Consider the following 23760-nt stretch of genomic DNA (forward strand, 5'->3'; position numbering starts at 1 on the left):
GAGGTATTTCTGGAAGCAAAAAAGGACATGTGTTGAGTTCTGAGCGTATGTACGTGCAGTGTAGCTGCTCTCTTCTTAGATTGCCCAAATATAATTTACGTAAAGGTTCAAGTGGAGTAAAAATTTTGTAAAGTGGTAAATTTATACATATCAAATTTTAGTCCAAAAGAAGTTTTTCGAGTGACAAAATAGAGTTTTGAAAATTAATGACCATGAAAGAGCGCACAATAGTGGTTGGAATACCCTAGATGTAGGAGAGTACTTACATTAGAATTGTTAATAGGTTCCTAAGGAAACCCTAACCAAGAAATTGGGAAGACAAACCTTCTACGGTTCTACCCTCTTATTAATACCTAATTTGTAGTGAAGTGATCCAAATAATCAAAACCAAGAAGCTTAACCACTTCTCTCTGTCTCTCTACCCTTCCTTCCTAGTCCCTCTAGATTTGGCCCACAATTTGGTGTTTTATCCAATCTAGTCCTCCTATTCTATCTGGTCTGCTACACACTCACTCTCTCTCTCTCTACCTGGTACTTATTCCATTTTCCAATTCACCTTACCAGCTAGAAAGCCAAGCTCACCACCCTACTATTTTCCTTTCATCATCAATCTTCCTATTCATTACCAAATTTCTCTCACATTCTTTTTTAACTAGGAAGGTTGCAGAGGATTAAAAAATAAAAAAAAATAAAAAAAAGAACCCATGCACTGAAGAGAGGGGAATTTGAAAAAGAGGGGGTGGAACTGGAATTAATTATTTGTAGGAGTATCATCAGAACATGGAGTCTGACGTGCTGCATGGGAGCATTAATGGGGAGTAAAAATTATACTTCTTGGCTGCATTTGGTATGAGGAGGTCCACATGCATTCTTTTGGTTAGGAATCAATATATTAAAAAAAAAAAACCATTTAAAATTGGGTAGCAAACCAAGATGTCTGGACCAAAAACCAGTAAGAGGCTGGCTTGATTTTATTTTCTGAGACTGTAGAGTAGATGGAATCCAATTTCAATCTTATTTTAAATTACTACATTTGGTCTGGTACGTATTTAATTGAGTATTTATTTATGTGATACCATTGGTGGAAACCCATAGAAATGAGGAACTGACATATATGTTTTAATTAGATCATATATATATATATATATATTGCCACATGAGTAGCATCAGATCATGAAAGGAGATTGATTGGCTTCTCTTTAATTCTCTCTCTCTCTCTCTCTCTCCTTTTCTGTACGTATATTACTGAGCCAGGGCACATGCCCCCATGTGTTCGATTTCAAGATTTTGGTTTTCTATTTCCAGTTCATCTATGCACCACCACTTAATACTTTTTTTTTTTTTTTTTTATATTTTATAATTTCAAGATTAATAATGATAAATAATAATTTTATTTGAATAGGAAAATTAAATATTAATAGCTTGTTCTTATATTCTTAGTATCAGAGAACTGATAGACCACCACCAACCTTTAGACAGATAGGCCAATTTTTTTTCAAGATGTGAGCAGGCTTTCATTTTAGACAAATATATTGATATGACCAACCAAATCCTGAAATTTAAAACATTTGGCACTAGTACACTTTTAACACCTAAACCATTCTGAAAGCTAAAGCTATTTCTAAAACATGAATAGAAGATTTAACTATCCTGGTCATTGGGTGGATGGATAGTTCTTTTTTTTTTTGTTGGGTGAATAGACTTTATTAAAAGAAAAAGGAAAAAATATACAACAACCCAATACAAAAAAGAGGGTACAATTCCAAATCAACAAAAGTCAGGTCTATATCAACCTCACATGGAGACCCCAGGAGGCCACAATATGCCAATTTTTAGCATTATCCAAATCCGAAGCATGAAAAAAGTTAATCTTCGTTTTGACCTCAAACTCTACATCTCTCCAAATTTGATTAAATGATCTAGAAAGAAGAGCTTCATCTGCGTTTGTTCTTTTCTCATCAAATATGATAGATCGTTGCACAAAACGCCATGCAATAAGATATTGTAGACTGTCTTGCTGTTGTACTCTTGTTTGAACCACTTTCATCCCCTATCAAAAGAAGTTTGGGGAGTATAGGAGGACCAACATTTACTAATCAACCCATTCCAAATAATCATAGAGAAGGGACAACTGAAGAAGAGATGATCTATATTTCCAGTAGCATTCTAGCAGAAGCAACAATTGGGGATATAATAAATATCTGATAGGCTATCTTATTGATTAATGGGTTATTGTATTTTTAGCACCCAAATTCTTTTTTCAAAACTAAAAACACCTACACCTTTTTCATGAAAAAACTTGGGAAAAACAAAGCCATAGGACAATCAAGCTGACAATCTAAACCATTAGATTGGGAAGAAGAAATGATATACTGGTCATTTAATCATATTTTACATACATTTTTCTTGCCTTGTATTTTTACAGGTTCAGAAATCTATTTTTGTCATTGTGAATTCCATTCAGACTCAAACTTAACACATGAGAAAGAACATTAACGTCTATGTGCCAATAGAATTGGATCCCAACTTCCTTTCACATGATTAGATAATGGAAAGCAACACTATCAGTGTTGCTTCAGTTCACCTAAACTTTATTCTGCAACTGCAGAAAAATACATTTGGACTGAAACAGACAACATGAATAAAGGGTGATGCTCATAAAGTTTGAGTGCCCACTTTGGATAAACTTAACAATTTCCTTCAGTACTGCAACCACCAGGTATGGTACAAATTTCTTTGACTGCCAGTATCAAAATTTGGGGCATGTTTGTGTGTTTTAGATTTCTTCTTCTTCTTCTTCTTAATTGTTTGTCTGAAGTAAGGTGCAGAAGGGTAAAGAATAGTGCTACTTGGAGTAGAGTAAGGGCCATTAAGGGATAGACACACTGTGCCGTAAATTAGCAGGCGACACAAAATGGGTATTATACAAGAGGGACAACGGGGAAAAAGAGAGATAGACACAATGGGCGCTAATTTATGATACACCGACGGCGGCGTGTCCAACCTTTTCCCTTGGATATGATATATTACTTCAAAGAGAATGCATAGCAGAGTACATTCACTTTCATTTCTATCATATGTCAAAAGTGCCCTTACAATCAGAAGAAGGCTTCCATGGCCTCAGAGATTCTAACCCACCCATCTACAGATTCCAGATGTGGTTCCACCAATTCCAAAAGGGTAATTTAGTCATTGTATCAAGTGAAGGAAGATCTTGTCTTTTTATGAAGAGAAAGAGTGGAGGGCCTGTGTTCAAATGGGGCTTTGATATAGATGTTTTTTTCTACTTGAGGACAAGACATGAGCACATGGTGATAAGAAACCCTTCACGGAAGAAGTTGTGTGTGTGTGTGTGTGTGTTTTGAAGAACAACTTGGGAGATGCCTTTGTTTACTCATAAACCTTGTCTTTAGTGGACACAAGAAGGTCCTTTCTTTCTTTCTTAGTCCTTCCCTTGTCCTAAAAAAAACACACTCCTTTCCCTCCACATCTTGTCCCCTTCTATCAACACTCACCCCAACACCACTCATAAACGCCGGCCACTTTCTCTAACTCACACCCTCCTCTCACCACCTTAATTGTCACCATCTTCTCCATCATATCTCTCTCTCTCTCTCTATATATATATATTCCACTTTCTAGCCCTTTCTTTAACAGAAATCTCCTACAGATACACTATGCCTTCTAGACTTGCAGAGGTATACAAAACTCATCCTAATACCCATCTCCAACACAATCACTTAGATTTCGAATCAGTACATGAAGTAGTACCCGAATCACATGCTTGGCCACCACTGGATGATTACCCATCAAGGGACTCAGCATATGGTGTTGAGTCGGTTCCAGTTATTGATCTCTCAGACCCTAAAGCTGTGAGGCTTATGGGTCATGCATGCAAGACGTGGGGGGTATTCCAAGTTACAAACCATGGCATCCCTATAGGCCTTCTCAAGGCTGTTGAGTCTCAAAGCCAACGCCTTTTCTCTCTCCCTACCCAACAGAAGCTTAAGGCTGCTCGGTTACCAGATGGGATCTCTGGTTATGGTATAGCTCGGATCTCTTCTTTCTTCCCCAAACTCATGTGGTCTGAAGGCTTCACCATCTTTGGATCTCCTGCTGAACATGCCCGTCAGCTTTGGCCCCATCACTTTAACAACTTCTGGTAATCATCACAGCTTCGATCTCTCTCACATGTTGTGTGTGTGTGCATGCCTTCATGCATGCAGGTTGTTTATATGTATTTGGCTATGGCCCACCAAGAAGACATATATATATATGAATTTGGAGTAATAGTATGAAAGAAGAAATTAATCTAATTTCCCCTTCCTTTTCTTATGCAGTGATGTAATGGAAGAATATGAGAAAGAGATGAAACAGCTTGCAGGGAAGTTGTTATGGTTGATATTTGGATCTTTGGGTATAAACAAAGAAGATATCAAATGGGCAGGTCCAACTGGTGATTTTGGAGATGCCGGAGCTGTGTTACAGTTGAATTCATATCCGAAATGCCCCGAACCAAATCGAGCCATGGGTTTAGCTGCACATACAGATTCAACTCTTCTCACAGTACTATACCAGAACAGCACAAGTGGTTTGCAGGTTCTAAGAGATGGAGTTGGATGGGTGACGGTACCACCTCTCAAAGGTGCACTTGTTATCAACATAGGAGATCTTCTTCATATCCTCTCTAATGGTGGGTACCCGAGTGTTCTTCATCGTGCAGTCGTTAACCCAACCCATCACCGGCTCTCTATAGCTTACCTCTATGGACCTCCAACGAATGTTCAAATCTCACCACTATCAAGACTGATCGACCCAAGTCATCCTCCTCTGTATCGTTCTGTGACATGGAGTGAGTACCTGGGAGCCAAGGCACAACATTTCAACAAAGCACTGTCATCTGTTCGTCTATGCTCACCTCTAAATGGATTTGTCGATATGAACAGTAACAATAGCGTGAAAGTTGGCTAAGTTAATCTTCATCTGCATTAGTGTTAGTATAATTCGATTTCATTAATCTTCATCTACCTTCTCATGGGGGGTTGGACATTCTCAGGGGACTCTTCCTGCTTGGACTGTTGTGGGTGTTCAGTAAAAGAGGGTGGATGTGGATTCCCATAAGGAAGGCCCAAGCCAGTTAGTATCAAATCATGTAAAATAAGGATCAAACAAAGAGTCTCTGTTGTTTCTTGTCTAAGTACAAACAAAAAGATGGTGGGCCGCACATTTGAATATTTGAGTAGACGAGACACACAAATGGACAGCTTTATGCCCCGGAAATGAAGGAAACCCACCCCCCCCCCCCCCTCTCCTCCGGCTTTCAATTAATAAGACAATCATGAAATGGTAAAGATCATAGATCAAGCACTAGACAACAACACAGTAATTAAATGGTGGAAGAAGGAAAACCTCAATAATTTCAAATAAAAATGATAATCAGTTTAAAAAAAACAAGATAGCAAAAAAGGTCATTGTTTTGTCATTCTGGCACGACATGTTTCTTGAAATTCAATGAAGAGGTTTCGGCCTTATTGTAACATACAAAGCTCGAGTCCATTCGATGTTTGGCACTCACCAAAGCTTGAGTCCATTCCATGCTTGACACGGCTCTGTGAGTGCAATGTCATTGCTTCTCTGCCCACGTGTTTATCGACACTCGCATTTCAAGCCTTAATAGCCCTGCTTTCTCTCATAAGAACAAAGCAGTTTCTGTAGTTCTATTATATGTTCTTAGCTTCACTCATCTTTGCTAGTGAGGTACCATTATGGAAACTTGATAACACTCTCCACCTTCCATGTCACTGATCCAAGAAGGCTCACCTCCAAGACAAGAACACAAAAGAAAGAAAATTCAAGCACAAGACTCGTAAATTCTAGTCATAAGAGAGTCTTTCCGTCTCCAACATGCACACACACACACACATTAAATTTTGAAAAAAGCATTTATGTATTTAGATATAGAACTGTATCCACTTCGTCATAGCTTGATCCACTTGTACATATGGGGTATGAGGGCCAGGATAGATAACTGCCACCTGTTGCTGCAAAGGAATGAGAGCAACCTTGAATTCGAGAGGGTATATATATATATATATGAGCTAGACAATAAGATTGTAAACTATAAGATAACCAATTTATGTCGACTTAGTAGACCAGATACTTGAATGCCTCAACTTGCACAATAGCAGCTAGTAATTTTAATTGGAAATTTGGTTCCGAAGCTTGTCATTCTTTGCACATTCTTCCTGGAAATTGTAATAAGCTATGATTAGGGAAAGTGAATATAACAGAATGCATATGCAGAAATGGCATGAACTAAAATAATTAGATCCCACTAGTGCACAGTTAAGCACACTTCAAGTTCTACTTTTGAGGAGCAAAGCCTTATTATGTGGGAAATCATATATAAACTCCTGAGTTTCAGTGCTGAAACTGTAATCAGTGACCAATCATTTCCAGCCCAGATCAGAGGTATCAATCTCAGCTGTTTTATCTAGGGCTATGTTTGTTTCAGATTCTAATTCCAAGAACTCCCAATTCTAGAACTCAATTCTAAGAATTCTAGAATTATATTTACATGCACAATTTTGCTCACTAATTCTAACTCTTAGAATTGTAGAATGGCCGTTAGGTGATATGTAGAACCAATTCCAATTCTGAGTTAATGTCTATGATTGGATCCCAAGCTAATGTACAGTGGGGAAGAATTGCAGAACTATAATTTGCTCCTTCACTCACAGAGTTTCACAAAGCTTGCAGCACATAAAAATGTTCAAAGAATAGAAAGCCAGAAAATTAATGTAAAATAATTAGGGAAAATTAAGTGTACACCCCCTGTACTTTGCCTGAAACAATAATTAACCCGAGGTTTCCAATAACCACCTTGTACACCCCCTCAAGTTGAAAAAAAAACACAAAAATAACAGTCCATTAGGAACTCAACGTTAACTGATGACGTGGAGTATACTTTGGACTTGAAATGAATCATCAACAGTAGATCAATATTTATTAATTTATATTGCCTCAAAATTTCTGCAGTCAGTTTTGTAAACTTTCAAATTGCTAAAATAGCATTGATGCCAATGATAATCAAAATGACATCATGCTATTGCTATCAGTTGCTTCAAACATGATGCAAACAAGAGAGACCAAATGTCATCACTTGAGGAAGTTTCATCAACCAAAACTATAAGAAAATTTTCATGTCCAAGTAGTGAAAAAACAAGATTTTAGTTTTGAGCATTTGACGAGTTCCTCAAAGGTTTCTACAGAAATGCATAGAACAAGGAAGAAAATCTATTTTATACCCACATTTAATATTTCAAAGAATTAAACACCTTCCAAACTTTTATTAACAATCTGTCAATGAACAAATAAATATAGAATACCAAATGTGTTTTAAAAATAGTGCACACAGAAACAAGAACCAAGATCATATAATAGTAAGGAAAAGACCTTGAAGACCTTTAAGACCGTTGGACTTCCTAACAGTAAGGAAGTCTCAGAAAATAGTTGATGCCCAGAACAAAGCAAATCTTCCCCCAGCCCCCCAAAAACCAATAATATTCAAACAGTAAATAAGAAAAATAAAAAAACAAAAAGGAGTATCTTAATGAATCCTTTCTTCTTTGTGTTGCTTTGGAGTAACAAAACTCATTCGTTACTTCATGATATGAAGGTACTCACCTGGAAAGCTTTTAGAAGGAAAGAGCAGCGCCTCTGTTCTGCTATTGCTCCAAAATACTTCTCCTTGATGCAATCACAAATTTTCTGCTCCGCAGTAAACCCAAGTTGCACTTTTTCTAGCTTCTATAAAAGGTATGCAGTAGTAAATGCATTATCATATGAGATCATAGAATCATGGAGAAACATAATTACAAATACTAATTGAGGGAAGAACCATTAGGACCCAATAAATATGTATAGAGAAGCATGCTGGAAATTCAATACATCAAATTCAGGACAAGCATTTGACATCACCAAGAGTTCAGCAAAGATGACCTACATTACGGGAACCTGAAAAGGTCTAATCCCAGGCAGGATCACAAGTATAGGTCCAAAAGTACTAATAACTCACAAACCAGCAGCAATGAGGGACTGCTATTATGGTCGAATAGGACCCTGGATGAGGGGAAGAAAACCCCAGAAGTTGATAAAACTCTGATCAGCCAATAGCAGGATCAATCTTGCCTGTAAGGGTTCTGAAACCCTATTTTGGATGAAATCGATGAGGCTGATATGAAAGTGAAATAATCATCTGATGATGATGCAATTTGGAAGCAGCAGTTGTTGATGAATTCCCAAGAGATTCCTGATGGCAATTTGTAAGAAATCCAAGCAAAACCCAATTAGATTTGAGAAGTCAATTTGACTGATTCGGGGTTTGAAAACCCTAAAAGGTTGAGATCGATGTGGAGGAGAATTCTCTGTTGACCCTCTGATCTTCAACAGCTTTGTTGGATATTCCAGCAACTTGTTGATGATGATTGAAGGTTGTATGTAACCCTACAATAGTGCAGCAATAGTGGTCAAACAGCTTCACAAATTGATGGAAGGATTATGGATCAATTATGGAAGAATGGGTATCTCACTCTAGGTCTCTCACCTATCCTATCTCAGGATTTCAACACTGCATAAAACAAAATTCTTCTATTCATTCAAATCATGGGGCTCTCAAGAGCTGATTACATGTTTATATAGCCTAATGGCTGAAACAACAATTGAAAGTAAAGTATAACAAGGATTCCCAATTAAGAGTACAACTCAATCATAACTAGGAAACTAAAAGTCTAATAATAAAAAATAAAATAAAACAAAAGCTCAATATCAGCCCACAATTTTTTCTGCTGGTGTAGGGTAATCCCTACACCTACGGTGCTGCTGGTGTAGGGGAATCCCTACACTTGCGGCTGTACTTTTTGGTATACAGCCTAGATACATCACCCCAACCCTGCAGTAGAGGGAGCCTCGTGCACTAGGACGCTCTTTTCTTTATAAGTATGTTTCATCATCACCAGCAAAAGAATGATTGAGGTATAAAATAATTGTACTGAAGAATTTTCCAACTGTCTAAGCTGGGTTAATTACAAGAAAATGGATAGAGCTGCATAACTTGTCAACTTCATAAAGGTGCTAGATTACTTCAGTTGGCAAGTTCTTTTTTGTTTACATGTTTATCATAAGCACTTCTTCGCAAACCCACACAAGCGGCTAAATTGGGATATCTAGTTGAATCTCATATGTAGAAGAAGATGGATCATTACCTGTTTTGTACCCTTCAGAATTCCCTCCATGGACTCGATAAGCTTCATGCGACCAGCTGCACTGGTTATCGCATCTTGAAACTAGGCAAAGTTACAATTCAATTGAATCAGAACAAAAAGAGAATATGGACTCAACATACAATCAAAAGAATTGAATGTAGTAGAAATTTCACTTTACTACACATCATACTTTTAAGTGGATTACAACATGATAAATGGTTCCAGACAAGGCCTTACATTAAAAAAAATTGATTTGTTAAGCCATAATGTGAAAATATGTTTACCTCAAGAACAGTGAGTGAAAATCCAATCAAGTATATAAAATCAATAAAGAATTCTTCGTGGATGCCTCTATCAACATTAAGAAACTTGAGATATCATTAAAATTTCAAACAATAACTCAGCCTTATCCCAACTAAATGGGGTTGGCTGCATGATCCTTTCCCTTCAAGCAGCTCTATTTGAGGTCATACTAGATACAAGGTCCAAGCTATGCATGTCTTTCCTCACCACTTCTCCTAGGGTTATTTTAGGTTTGCCTCTGGCTCTTTTAGTTCCTTCGATCTGAATCAAATCACTCCTCTTGTTGCAGAATTTTATTGCTATGAAATACCGGATCGATGTTGAAGTATTGTGTGTTTAATTTCTATTGCATTTAGTAAGCCATTTACAGGCTACAGCAGTGGAGAGAGAGAGAGAGAGAGAGAGAATGATGGAATCAGCTAAGGGGAAGAAAAGAAAAGGGAAAAAAATTAGATCTAATGTGTTACTGTAAAATTACCTCACATTCCCGTCAATCCAAGTAAAAACACATTATACTAAAGGGTAGACAAAGTAAGGTTACACATTCTGTTTGTAACCTACTTGGTTACAAAGAAATGGACCCAAGTTATAATGTGTAAGGGATGCATTCTCTGTCCGGGAGCATGGCTCCTGTGCCAGCGTGAGGGCTAATGGGAGTGGCATACAAGCATCGGAATTACCTTTCAGGGGGCTGGGGTGGTCATTTCACCCCATGCTGTGTCTGGGTGCAGGAGTCACGCTTCCGGACAGAGTCCTTCCCCCCCCCCCCCCCCCCCAAACACACACACACACACATATATATATTCACTTGGAGAGCATGGGGTGAAATGAGCCTCCCCAGACCCCGCAGTGACAGGAGCCTCCTGCACTGGGTACGCCCTTTTTTAGAATTCGTTAGTTGACTGGTGCCCTGGTTCCTAATTTGTCATCTGGATTTGCAAATTATATCTACCCTCGAGAGAGAGAAACTCTCATTAAGACCATAATCTGTCACTAGCAAAGGGTACTTTTAATTCAACAAAGAACACACACACAAAAAAAAAAAGGGGTAATAACACAACAGCTTGCCAGCTTCTTTGACAAAATTGCAGCTATAAGTAAAAAAGCCTGCATGCTGTTAATGGAATCAGCAGTAAGTGTGCATAGTTACATACAGAAAGCAAAAAAAAGAACCCTGTCCTTCAAAATCAATGGAAAAGAAAACAGCATAAATGTATCTCCACAAACCTGAGAACTCATTGAATTTAATAAGGATGTCTCCTTTAGCATTAGTTCCTTTATCTCCAGAATAGCATTATAAGTGGCATAGAATTTACGAGTTTGTCGAAGCTTATCCTGTAGATGAATGGAAACTAGTACATCACTTATACTTGGGTATATGGTAATAGGATTGAAATAGTACGAGAGTGGTCGAAAAACTCTGAACATATAAAGCACTCGTACCTGTATTTGAACATATAGTTCTGAAAATCTGTGTTCATACCTGGACAAACAGTTGAAGTAACGGTAAATATAAATACAAACTAATTGCAAATGGAGAATTGTGAAAATAGCCATGACTAATGGGGTGGGAGACAAGCAGGGACCCACCAAACCAAATTAATACAACCCATCTCAACACAACAAATCCTTATCCCAACTAAATGGGGTCAGCTACACACATCATGCTTTGCCTTTCGACTCTATCGAAGATCATATTAATTGTTAATCTGAAGGCATCAATACTTCTTTTCACTAATTCTGCCAAGTTGATTTTTGGCCTACCTGTTTCTATAATTCCTCTATAATCTGCACCATATCAATCCTTAACGGTGCATCCAATGGTGTTCATCATACAAGCCCAAACCACTTCAAATGCTTCCCCTCAACTTATATCTATTGGAGCCACTCCTAAATTACCTCGAATATATGTTCATTTCTTGTTTATCTTTTCTAGTTTTGCTATGCATCCACTTCAAGATTCTTTCTCAGCTATACTTTTTTTTTATTTTTTATGAAAGCTATACTTATTTTATTGTGTTATTCTTTGTTGCTCAACATTCAGCATAGAAACAAACTAATTGCAAAATGAAGAATTGTGAAAATAGCTACATTTCACACTTTGATGAAGGGCAGGACAAACTGAAACCACCAATAAAATTGTTCCATGACTGAATCATAACCAAGCAATCAAAACAAAAAGAGTTAAAGAACTGCACTTTCAGGGGGGGAGGGGGGAGGGGGGAGGGATCAGATCCACCACCAGCATATATAACATGATCAATCCAGTCACACCATGGTACCATCCAAATTGATTTCTTCCCCCGCCCCCCGCCCCCCTCCCCTCCCCCCCCCCCCCCAAAAAAAAAAAAATAATAATAATAATAATGCAAAAGTCATACATACAAGCAGATAACATGATCAAACTCTTGCATCATGGTTTCTCAATAACAGAAGGAGATCGAAGTAAAAAAATTTACGCTACTGGATCTAGGTGGTCACGTTACGGAATTAGTGTGTGCCTATTTAAATAAACTTTTGTATCAATTGAATAAAAAGTAAGAAACTTCCCAATTAAAAGAAAAACAAACTTTATGCAATGGAAAGATGTTAGAGTGTATCTACAATTTTAGTCTTCTTTCTACACATTTTTTTTCAATTGTTTATGCATAAAACTGAAGCGATTGCTTAATTTTCACTCTGAATCAAGAAAAACAATAATGGCTAGAGAAAATATTTTGGTAGGTTTGAAGACCCCATCAACATATCATTACCATGGTTGTCACGGCGTCACGGCGATCCAAGTCGGTGGAGGGGTGTCACGTCGATATATCGACATGGCGAGCATGTCGACCATGTTTTATTTTTTATTTTCTCTATTTTTAATGTGTTAATAGATGTATACTCAAGCTATGTTTTATTTTTTCTCTATTGTTTCTCAAGTTTTAAGAAGAAAATTCAGAAATCGAAGAAGAAATCGAAGAGGGAAAGAAGAAATCGAAAGAAATCGAAGAGGGAAAGAAGACAGGAAGAAGAAATCGAAGAAGAAATTGAAGAAGGAAAGAAGAAATCGAGAGGAAGAAGAGAAGAAGAAATCAAGAGGAAAGAGCGAAGAAGAAATCAAAGAGGGTCGCCATGGCGTAGGTCGCCATGCAACCCTCTCCAGCGCCAGGACGCCATGGCGACGCCATGACAACTATGATCATTACTAATAAAATTTGCTGCAATATCAACAAGAAATCCATCAGCAAGGATGCAATATCAATGAAACATTGGCTAAACTTTGGAGTTATTTTACAATGTTTGCATTCCCAGGAATTTTGAAAACCCTCCCCCCATCCCACCCTAAGAATAGTGAACATTGCCATAATATTCATCCACTTTTACCATAGTGAAAAAGATAAGGAAATATCATTCCATCAAACTAGTAGGGAGATGCATCAATGGTGAAAATTTCATATAAAGACAATGAAAAATGGGAAAGAAAACATTTATGACAATTGTTAGTTATCAGAAAGAACAAAAGGCATACTGGATTAGCTCTGCTTGAGATGGTACATCTTCAATCTTCCTCTTTAGCAGTAGATTAGTCCTTAGTTGAGCCGCAAGTTCCTAAATAACCACAGACAAGACTACAAGATTTTATCTACTGATGGACTTTCATGACAATAAAACATCTAACAGCTTCATAGAAACATTACCATCTAATGGAGAAATATGAGTTGAAACAACTTTAATCAAGTCCTAAGTCATACATTACAGAACACCCCTCCCCCCCCCCCCCAAAAAAAAAAAATCACATTAATACACAAAATTCACATATTATGCGATAGATGTAAATAACAACTAGACCCAAAAGCTGACACTATGGAATGACGGTAGCATGAATATTCATGTCAAGATGTTGAAGGGGATTTGAGTCTGAGGGGCAAGGGCAGCCAATTCAGACGAACTCCAGTCCACCTGATGCAGTTGCATTAGACATTAATCCCATAAGAAGGCCTATGTGCAAGCTTTGAAGGCCCATAAGGTGCTTGTGGCAGTCCATTAGGTAGTTATATTATAGGTTGGGCCTTTTATCTTATTTTATTTTTGGTTTCAATGTAATGGGCCTAATTTATAAGCCCATAAAGTGGGGATAAAGTTAGTAAGCAGGATTAGTTGTTAAGTGTTTGAGTTAGATTAGAATACATAATAGCTATAAAGTTCTGTTTTGAGTTTATTTACTTTATTGAGTGCGTGAGTGTGATCAGGAGACCTTTTATGAGTCAATTTAGGTATTTTAGAAGGCCTTTATAAATGTAATACACCCCTTATCAATTAGAGATTATTTGAGTTAAGAATATAAGTTTTTTTAAGATTTTGGAAGCAGTGCATAGGGGATGGGTATCCCAAACCTGATTTCTTCTCCTGTTCTCTTCTCCCATCTTCAATACTTTTTCTCTTCTTCCTCCCAAGAAAATTGATCCCATATCGTTTTCCTCTCCATCCATCAATCTGATTTCTTCCCTTAACTACACAGTTTTTTTCCTTTATCTTGTTAGATCTGATCATAGATTTGATGATTGGTACTGTTTACATCTAAGATCTATATATATATATATATATATCATAGTTTGAAAACTCGTTTCGTTTTGGTGCTTCGGTCTGACCGAGAAGAGCGAAATTTCTCCAAAACAGTGTATTTTTCCCCATGAGTTTTGCTTGGCAATTTCGGGGGGCAAATGACCGAAATTTCGACGAAACAGTGCATTTTTTAGACCGAAATGAGCGATATACCGGGAAAAAAAATTACCAAAATTTTGGATATTTCGGTCGAAACACTGACAGTCTCATATTTCATACAGAGTTTCATTTCGGTGCCTTCAAAACTACCGAAATTTAAGCGAGTTTTCGAACAACGATATGGATATTCAAATTGCATTAATTGGTGTTAGAGCCAAACCTGGCCACTAATACCATGGATCCTACCCTCTTGTTTGCTATCCGCCATCAACTTCAACTCGTGCAAAATAATTTGCGGACAGTTGAAGCGAATATCAAAGAAATTCAGCAACAATGTAAAGAATTTAAGAACCAAGTTCTGATCACATCCAATAGTATGGGATCTTTGTTCAATAAATTGATCTCAATCATTGACCAATGGGTGGGAGAGCAAGAAAACGAGTAACCAACGATGGAAGACAAAGTAGCTCCAGTTATCATTGAAGCTTACCCATAGAGGAGCATAGACTAGTTGATCTTTTGATTGAACCAGCCGAATTTGTGCCTCCATATTGTGACTTCAACAATGGATTTCCATATCATTGATTTGCACTGTTGGATCGTGGTCAGATTGTTCGTCTTGCGGAGTAAAGGAGAATGGTTGACGATCGTGCGTTGAAGATTCTTCCATTATACAAAATGCGAGGGCGAGTTTTTCTCAACATATGGGGAATTGATGCAGTCGCATTAGACACCAATCACATATGGAGGACTATGCACAAGCTTCGAAGGCCCATAAGATGCTTGTGGCAGTCCAATGGTCTGAAATTGATCTTTGGGTCAAGGTTTAAAGTATCGGTATCAGGTATCATATCGAAAGGGTGATTTTAAGAGACGTATCATATCGTATCAGAGAGATGAAAGATACACTAAAGATACATATGGATATGATCAAGAAATGTATGGAAATGCTTAGGATATATGCAAAACATAGTTTTAAAGCATAAATCACTATAAAAAAGTAATACATAAACTATATCATGTATAAAAAGGAAAATAAAGTACGACGAGACAAGTGCATTCAATTGATTATCTATAAAGGATGAGTTTCTTACATGTACTAATACCAAATATTTATAGGTATTGTATCAACATCATATTGAATCGGTACCTTATAGAGACGATATGTATCTGTTAGTATCAGCAGATACAGAAGGATACTTAACACCTTGCTTTGGGTAGTTATATTATAGGTTCGGCCTTTTATGTTTTTGGGTTTCATCATAATGGGCCTAATTTATAAGCCCATAAAGTGGGGACTAAGTTAGTAAACGGGATCAGTATCTAAGTGTTTGAGTTAGATTAGAATACTTAATAGCTAGAAAGAGTTTCATTTTGAGTTCATTTACTTTATTGAGTACGTGAGAGTGATTGAGAGTCCTTTTATGAGTCAATTTAGGAATTTTAGAAGGTTTTATATATGTAATACACCCCTCCATCAATTAGAGATGATTTGAGTAAAGAATATGAGTTTCTTTTAAGAGTTTTGGTGTTGTTGAGCAATGCATACGTGATTGGTATCCCAAACCTGATTTCTTCTCTTCTAATCTGTTCTCTTCTCCTTTCTTCTTCCACGTGTTCTCTCTTCTTCCTTCCTTCCTTGCATGACTCCAGATTTGATCCTCCTTTAGATCAGATCTCCCTCTGTTCCATTCTTCTCTTTCTTCTTTCTTTTCTGTTTCTAACGGAAGTTGCAGCCCAACAGACCCAGATCATTCTCCCTCACCCCAAGCCCTTTCACCTTCAAACTTGAGGGCTGGAATCACTGCATTAAACGACCCAACCTCCAGTATTTTATTGCCCAATCAATCCGCTGCTGTAAAATCAAACCAGGGATCACCACTGGTTCTGCAGGTTACCTACCGCCAGGTCTTGTTTCTGCACCTCCTTGGTTTCTTGGTTGCTGTTTCGAGTCGATGGCTGTGGGAATCAATAGGACCTTGAGTTGCAATCCTATACCTAAAATCTCAGGTCAAACAGAGTTCTCCAGAGGGAGACCTCCTTCCCGCAAGAAATCTGGTTTCCGCTGAGTATAGAAGCCGGAGGTTGAAGATGACTTCTTCTCCTCCCTTCACGATATTATGATTTTAAATTAGATTCCCCAAAATACTCTCCCCTTTATCCTCTATTCCAAGTCTGTCCCTAAACTATAATTCCTAATACATTTTAGGGGGAGTGTGGCCCCTGCGCACGCACGGGGGCCAATGAGAGCATGCACAAAAGCATCTTGGGGGCAGGATTTCCGCCTTTCATAGGGGGTGGGGCGGTCATTTTGCTCCCCACTGTGTTTGGGCGTGGATGGTACACTCTCCCACAGAGAACTTTTCTCCTACATCTTATGTCCTCTCCTTTACCTACCAAGTAAACCCTTGAAAAATCTAGTTTACTACAAATTTGCATCTTCCCCTTTGCAACCTATGTTATACTTACCAGAAATGCCATTTTCTCTCCACAGTTGGCTAATATACATTTGGGTGGGCCATAGCAAACCCAACATGGGGATCGCACTATTACCACCCCTCCCTGAGACCTACAAAAGCAGGACTTTTCAAAGCCCTTATCTTAAAGATTATATCCATATCTAACAATAATGTACCTTTTTCATTTTTTTTTTTTTTTTTTGGAAGGGGGGGGGGGGGGCACAGATAGGGTAGGAAATAAGAACCTTTTCTTTTTCTATGCAACAATAGAACTAAGGGAGAAGCATATTTCATATGAACAGCCAGACCTACATGCACAAAATGAATTCAGAATGGTCTCCAAGTGAGATCCAAGACGGTACTCACACACTGACACATCCTAAAATAAAGTACTGATGAAATTTTGAAGCACGAAATCAAAATCAGTGTGATGAGTGATGAGTAAGTCAGTGTCATGGAACCAAATTTTTTATAATTCATAAGAGATGAAGCAAGAGTAAAAATAGAATCTTACACTCTTTGCTGAGTTCAGCCTCTCCAATGAGTCACGTAAAGAATGTTCAAAGTCATCAGACAAATTGTTTCCTTGATTGCTACTTGATATCTTCTCCTCCAGTTCACTAACCTCAGCTTGCAAGTCGGAGCGTTTTGTATCATAATAGGACCTTAAATCCTGTTCTTGCCTCTGTAAATCCTGGAAACCATCTTAACTAATGAGTTTCCACCACAAAATCTAACATATAAATGACGAAAAAATTGTAATAACATATATTTTCTCTACTCATATAATTCATGTCTGTGGAAAATAAATATTTCTGTTCACAAATGAAATTGTGCCTTTTTACAGGAAAGGAAAAAGAACGCTGCTTGGTCACGTGGCTCCTGTGCCCAGACACAGGAGCACACAAAATTACCGCCCAGCCCCTATTGAAATAAAAAATCCCATCCGTGTTGATACCCTTGTGCATGCTCTCATTGACCCCAGCGTTGGTGCAGGGGCTACACGACCAAACAGTGATCTCTTGCCCTTACAATAATTAATGCAAATTTTCTCTTCAGATTTGCCAGAACACCTTGGGATAAATAAAGTTGCTAAAAATTAACTTTGAAAAACAATGGAACAGTTGTGATGCATATCTCTGGCAAACTATACAGTATTTCTTTCTAAAACAGGTTTACCATGCGTTTCACCACTGAATTATGGTCCAAACCCATGAAGCAGGGTAGAATAAGGATAAAGGCCAGTGTAAGACTAGCTAACTGTTTAAAATGTTCACATGAGTCCCTGATTCATGGTTTCAAGGATAGAATGGAATGATGAAACATGATTCTTTAACCAACTCAAAATAGCTGGATAAGGAGTGAAAATGACAATGATGATGCTCAGTTCCAATGATGGATCCAAAGCTGATACTTCAAGTTAATGTGCATACTGCCTCAAAACTAGTTATTATTTTGTTAAAGGTGGATCCATAAAATTTATTGTTTCTCCTGATCAGCAAAAGAAGAAATAGTATATGACCTCACACTTGCATGAGGTGTAGCCACATCCAAGCTGATATACACACTGAAACACATACTTCAACCACTAGGACAACCCCAATCTCATAAATTTATGTTGTTCCCACTTGAAGAAAAAAAAAAGTCATTTATAAAAGTACCTTGTTTAGATGACAAGACAATCTAAAGAAAACAACTTCCAGGAAGAATTGAGGAGAATTGGTAGGATGCAGTGTTAGAAGGGGATACATAGGTTGATCTACAAAAGATTGATAAAGCTTCGGGTGTAGTGTGGACTGGAGGAGATGAACATGCTTTTAATATTCTTCTATATTTCGAATTAAGGGATTGTGGTGTTTGTGGTTAATACAATGTTGGGTTGTTTGTTGGGTTTTAGGCAGGAGATAGGGTATTGCTATGGAGTAGTTGTTCTTGTTGGTCGGATTGTGGACTGTTGTATCTCTCTTTTACTTGTCTTTGCATCTGTTTCTTTTTCTTATTTTAATAAAGGTTTCCCTTCATTGATGGGGGGAAAAAAAGGATAAAGTCAAAATTCTTGTCATGCCTGTTATTAGGCCTAAAAAGACATCACTTTAAAGCTCTATCAAACACCCACATTGGACAATTATATATATTAATTCTATCAAACACATACTAGGGCCCTACATCTAGGACAGTATATTCACATTTTGGTCAATCCATAAGACCTGGGTCACCTGATCTTTCCAGCAGCTTAACAATTCACCACAGAGTCTATCAGGAGGATTTCCCAATTGTGGAAGCCATCTCATTGAGAGCAACCACCCAATATGGTCATCCTTTTCTTGCATGTAAACCACTACCTGCACATGAATTGACGCTAAGTCGTATAATAATCTCTCTAGAGAAGTCTCAGAACACTATTATTTTCCCAGAAAGAGACATCTCCCAATTTTAACATTAGCTCTAATGCCTGAGAGTGTAGCAAGGTCTTAGGTCTTGGTTTCGCCCTGGTTCCGACAGGCCACAAAACTGAGTTCTGCCGAGATCTCAGTGAGTTGGTGTATTTTTTCCTGTCTTGATTGTGGTGGGTTTCGGTGGCCATATGGCCAAGATAGGTCCTGAAACTTGAAATCCACCCTATTTTAGGCCTTCGAAACACAATGGAAACATTAGTTTTTACAAATTCAACCCAAAATGGTACTTTGACTTTGGACCCTGGGTTGGTAGTCTATGGCATACGAGAGCTCTACCCTAGGCTATTCCACACAATATTTAGAACACATAATTAAAGTAGAGGTGTAAAACAACTTAATTAAGCATTAGAAATTAAAAAATATCAAACCACAAACCATTTAAGCACTAGGCATCATATTCATAATCATACATGGTAATGGTTTGACGGTTTGTTAATAATTGTTAGACACTTGGAAAGAGACATGGATTAAACAAATACAAGAGCAAGTGTGTAACAAGTCCTACCATCTGAGAGTAGCTAGTAGTAAAACGAGTGTCGAGCCAGATCATCAAAATGACCACGGTGTTGTTGTTGTTTGTCGAATCAAGCTCTGCTCTAATTGAATCACAAACGCTGGCCATGACATATCATGCTGTTCTTGAGATGCAATGCAGCTCCCTCTCTTGATGTTGAAGATTCAATCTTGAATCTCAAAGCTTTAATCTTCAGTTGAGGTAAGATATGCCAATAAAAACACCAAAACCCTCACCTACAAGTGTTTTTCCTTCACAACAGACCGAGAGAGGCGAGCTTTTGAGTTAATGTCAAAATCTCGCCGAGAGGGTGCCTTTTTTATAGTTTGGTTTGGTCGAGATCGAGATATACCATGAGATCGCAGCAAGATACCAAGATCTTGCACAAATCCTGTATCACCTACCGTCTCGTCTCGAGACTTCACAAGATCGAGATATTTTTGAGATCTCGCCAAGATCTTGTACTATGGAGTGTAGTGCTACCATGTTTCACAATTCCTTTCCATAAGCAAGTATAATGAATGTATATTCTCATAGGTAGGGTATCCCACTAATATTTTCCATATTTAGCTTCAATGAGATTTCATCACAAGTAATCTTGCTCAACATTGAAGCGTCATTTTGCTTGGAGTGCTAGTCCATTAAAGTTGTCTTTGTTAGGCCTAGACCATAAGTCTCTTTGGGACACACCAGATCTAGTTTACAAAGTGAAATTTCAAGGCTTCCTCCCATCCCCACCACAAGATTACCACTTGAATTTTTACAGCATCAACTACCAAATGGTAATGAAAGACATAAAGTATATTGTCTGACACACAGAAGTGGCTCAAAGAGATATCCACCCTCACAAGGAGAAAATTTATTCTCAAATCTTACTGTCAATGAATGACTTCCATTCTAATTTTTTTCTTGTAAGCCTCAAATAGAGAAATCATAACACAATGACAGCAAAATACCCTTAAGTCCCCTAAATTAAGGACTCATAACAATCCCATTCAAACCTTGCATGGAGAAAAACTTACATGTTTAAATACAGAACAAATATGATGTTCCATTCCCTTCAAAATTCTTCAAATACAACCCCATAAAAATCCTAGGATTACCAAAAGTATAGCATTTCCCAATATGCTCTACTTGATCTCCTTCAACACCAACAGCAGGAAGCAGATTTCACAAAAGAACCTCAGGCAAAAACTTCTCAAAGGCCAAGCGAGAAGAAATTCTTAAATGCCTTGGGAAATTAAAAATTTGTGGTCAAATATATCCAAGTAAGTGGTTATACTTCTACTAAGAAGGTTCACGGTTTCTATAACATCCTCACATTGAAAAACATCTGTTTTGGAATCACAGAGAGAATGTTACATTATTTTCCTTCTATATTTTTGTTCCTAGAAATCAATAAAGTAACTTCTTAAAAGATATAAAAATGTTCCCAAAAAGACTAATAAATATAGATCAACCAAATTGTTCACCTTCTTTTGGCTGTTGTGATGTTTGAGGCATCAGCATACAACGTGAAATTGATTTCCACTACACTACCATAGCAACTAACTAAAGGTGTTTTTGAATTAGAAAGCTATAACTGATTATGTCAACACAAGCTTGAAGGAAAACTAATAAGGTATACATGATGGAGTCTTTGGTAATTACTTCGTACACAACCAGTTTAGTCGTTAGACACATTACCCTGGATGCAGGGACCTGCTTGTCATTTTTCTCATGTTATTCCAGTAGGAGATCTATGAAACATGATTGGTGACAAATTATGAAAATAAATTTAGGGATTATTCTTTCTCATAAATTATGTTTTGTTGTCCGGAATAGTAGGTTATGTATATAAGAAAAAACTATACCTTGTTTCTTTCACGCTATGCTGTAATACTAAAGGCAAAAGGTACAACCAAGGAGCTATCCTTCCTTTCACCTGAGGTGCAAGGAATGAAGCAACGCATGCAACAGATTGGAGTGAAACACTGCTTTCTCAAAAGATCATAAGATATATAAAAATACAAATAAATCAAAACATCTAGGAATAAGGTATATAATACATATAAATTATGATAAAAGTCTCATATATGTGAAACGGCCTATGAGATTCGATTGTTTAGAGCATCCTGTTAACAAGGAGAACAACGATTCAAGTCATCCATATGGGCTTACAATATTGAATACTCAAAACAGATATTAAAATAAACCTACACGGCTACACCCATGCATCATAAATCATACACCATATACAAGATAAGAGAATCTAGAAAGCAACACCAACACCAATCAAGAAATAGAATTGAAGCAGCAATAAGAAAAGATGGAATACCTAGCATCAATCTAGTGGTCAAAATTTAGCAGCTCGTACCACTCCCAAAAATAACAAAGAAATATTCCATGTATCGAAGGGCAGAAATGAAACAGAAGTGTAATTAGAACAAACAACATACCTTAGATAATTCGAACAATGGTGTCAAAGTCTGAACTGTATTGCTAGCTCCCTCCTTATCAATTTTCTCCCTTAGATGTTGCATCTCATTCAGGACATTAGCCTTCTTCTGATTCTGGTGAATAACAAAAGTAAAAACATTGAGAAAAGCAAACAATCCAAGTATCCAAGAAACAAACTCAATTGTGGTATACCCAGAAGAGAAATTATCAATTAACCTGTTCCTTCAAATTGGCTTGCAAAATCGTAACTGAATTGTCTGCAAGACTCAACTCCTTCTCAAGTTGTCGAATAATGTACTCCTCTTCTTCAATGTTATTAACATGAGTAACCTACACTTTCCATCATGTAGGTTAGCCACCCATGACGTTCAATAAACAATTAGAAGCAATAGCTCTACAGAGATGTATCCGTGATATACACCGCTTGGAGTGAGAAAACAATTAAATTACCTCATCTGCGGACTCGGATGGCATTTCAAGGACAAGACTGACGATCCACTGAACAACAGGAAGGATAGCTTTATAATCAAGGCTTCGAATTTGATGAGCACGGAGAGGGTAAGGACATCCCATGGACTTGAGAGCTGCTTCAATAACTTGTGTGGACTTACTGCACTTCCATCACAATTCAGTACCGCAACGGAATCCGAAAAATTAACCAGAAAAGAAAACTCTTTATTAAACGAACGGAGACAGAGAGAAAGGAGAGATAGGTTACTTGCATTTTGCGTTGACGAGCGAAGTCTTCGTGGGAGAGTATTTGGAATTCAGGTGGTAAGGCCTTGGTGACGACGATACACCAGGCGAGGCCATCGACGAGCATATCAGATTCAGAAGCCTGTGAATTGGCAGAGGGACGGCCGGCGGATGCGAGAAGGTCGAGAATCGAGTGCAGAAGAAGCTTGTCAGGGCGGTGCATCTCTACTTGCTCTCGTGAGTCTCTTCTCTGCAGCTCGTACATTGAGTTCGTTTTTAATCACTTTTATTTTGTTCCCGTTGCTTCAAACCTCGAATCAAAGTCCACCTCCTCGGCTCCTTCCTATTTTGTCTATGATATGCTGTACAGTATTCTCCATTTGGTTTCTCCGATGTAAGAAATCCAAGATTCTAAAATTCGGGTTGAGAAGAAATTGAGTTCGATTCGGTTTCAACTTGGACTTTCTCCAAACAAACTTGAACTTTGATTTTAAGGTTTAGAAGTTGTATTTTTTTCCTTGATTCTTGTCGTGCTGCATGTTTTTAATATTTTAAACTCAATCTATGCATTAGTTTCACATAGAGAACACTAAAAATATTACTTGTGATTTTGATCCAAGTTTGATACTGTATATTATTCTTAGACATGATATGGAATAAGTTTGACCGGACCGGAACATAGCTTTTTCAATATAAACCAGATTTAAACAATCTTGGATTTGTTAGAAAGTTTTCTTTTGATAGTTTTCTAACAAGTCCAAGATTGCTTAAATCTGATTTATATCGAAGGAGTTAAGTACTAGTCAAACTTAATTTGGTGTGCACGAATGCTGTCAAAATCGCTCTGAATGAAAATATTTTTTTGAATATCAAAACAAATGAATATTTTACCACACTTTTGATTTTTAGCAATGTTTTACCATATT

At 37.6% G+C, this 23760-nt stretch overlaps 2 protein-coding genes across 3 annotated transcripts; one reads left to right on the plus strand and one right to left on the minus strand.

Moving 5' to 3' along the window:
* The first annotated feature begins 3639 nt into the window (after nt 1–3639).
* Nucleotides 3640–4976, plus strand: LOC122649793 (gibberellin 3-beta-dioxygenase 1-like). Its single transcript, XM_043843032.1, has 2 exons — nt 3640–4162; nt 4341–4976. Exons 1-2 carry the CDS (start codon nt 3678–3680, stop codon nt 4969–4971), a joined length of 1116 nt encoding a protein of 371 aa, XP_043698967.1. The 5' UTR covers nt 3640–3677; the 3' UTR covers nt 4972–4976.
* Nucleotides 4977–5942: 966 nt separating this feature from the next.
* On the minus strand, nt 5943–23065 carry LOC122652539 (coiled-coil domain-containing protein 93). Of its 2 annotated transcripts, XM_043846313.1 has the most exons (12): nt 22857–23065; nt 22589–22748; nt 22355–22468; nt 22138–22251; nt 17244–17423; nt 13078–13157; nt 11010–11049; nt 10794–10901; nt 9264–9344; nt 7687–7809; nt 6197–6245; nt 5943–6063 (listed from the first exon to the last, which is right to left on the minus strand). In XM_043846313.1, exons 1-11 carry the CDS (start codon nt 22949–22951, stop codon nt 6198–6200), a joined length of 1143 nt encoding a protein of 380 aa, XP_043702248.1. In that variant the 5' UTR covers nt 22952–23065; the 3' UTR covers nt 5943–6063; nt 6197. The 2 variants fall into 2 exon arrangements, with proteins under 2 accessions (XP_043702248.1, XP_043702247.1); XM_043846312.1 differs by lacking the exon at nt 5943–6063 and having other exon boundaries at nt 6102–6245; nt 22861–23054.
* Nucleotides 23066–23760: the final 695 nt, after the last annotated feature.

The sequence above is a fragment of the Telopea speciosissima genome, chromosome 2, assembly GCF_018873765.1.
Source record: "Telopea speciosissima isolate NSW1024214 ecotype Mountain lineage chromosome 2, Tspe_v1, whole genome shotgun sequence".
Classification (NCBI taxonomy): domain Eukaryota; kingdom Viridiplantae; phylum Streptophyta; class Magnoliopsida; order Proteales; family Proteaceae; genus Telopea; species Telopea speciosissima.

Coding starts and splice junctions, on each gene's coding strand:
- LOC122649793 (XM_043843032.1), top strand. CDS start 3,678: ATGCCTTCTAGACTTGCAGAGGTATACAAAACTCATCCTAATACCCAT. Junction 4,163..4,340: donor CATCACTTTAACAACTTCTG/GTAATCATCACA, acceptor TTTCTTATGCAG/TGATGTAATGGAAGAATATG.
- LOC122652539 (XM_043846312.1), bottom strand. CDS start 22,961: ATGCTCGTCGATGGCCTCGCCTGGTGTATCGTCGTCACCAAGGCCTTA. Junction 9,345..10,793: donor TAAATTCAATGAGTTCTCAG/GTTTGTGGAGAT, acceptor AACTTTGCCTAG/TTTCAAGATGCGATAACCAG. Junction 6,246..7,686: donor TCCTTCTAAAAGCTTTCCAG/GTGAGTACCTTC, acceptor TACAATTTCCAG/GAAGAATGTGCAAAGAATGA.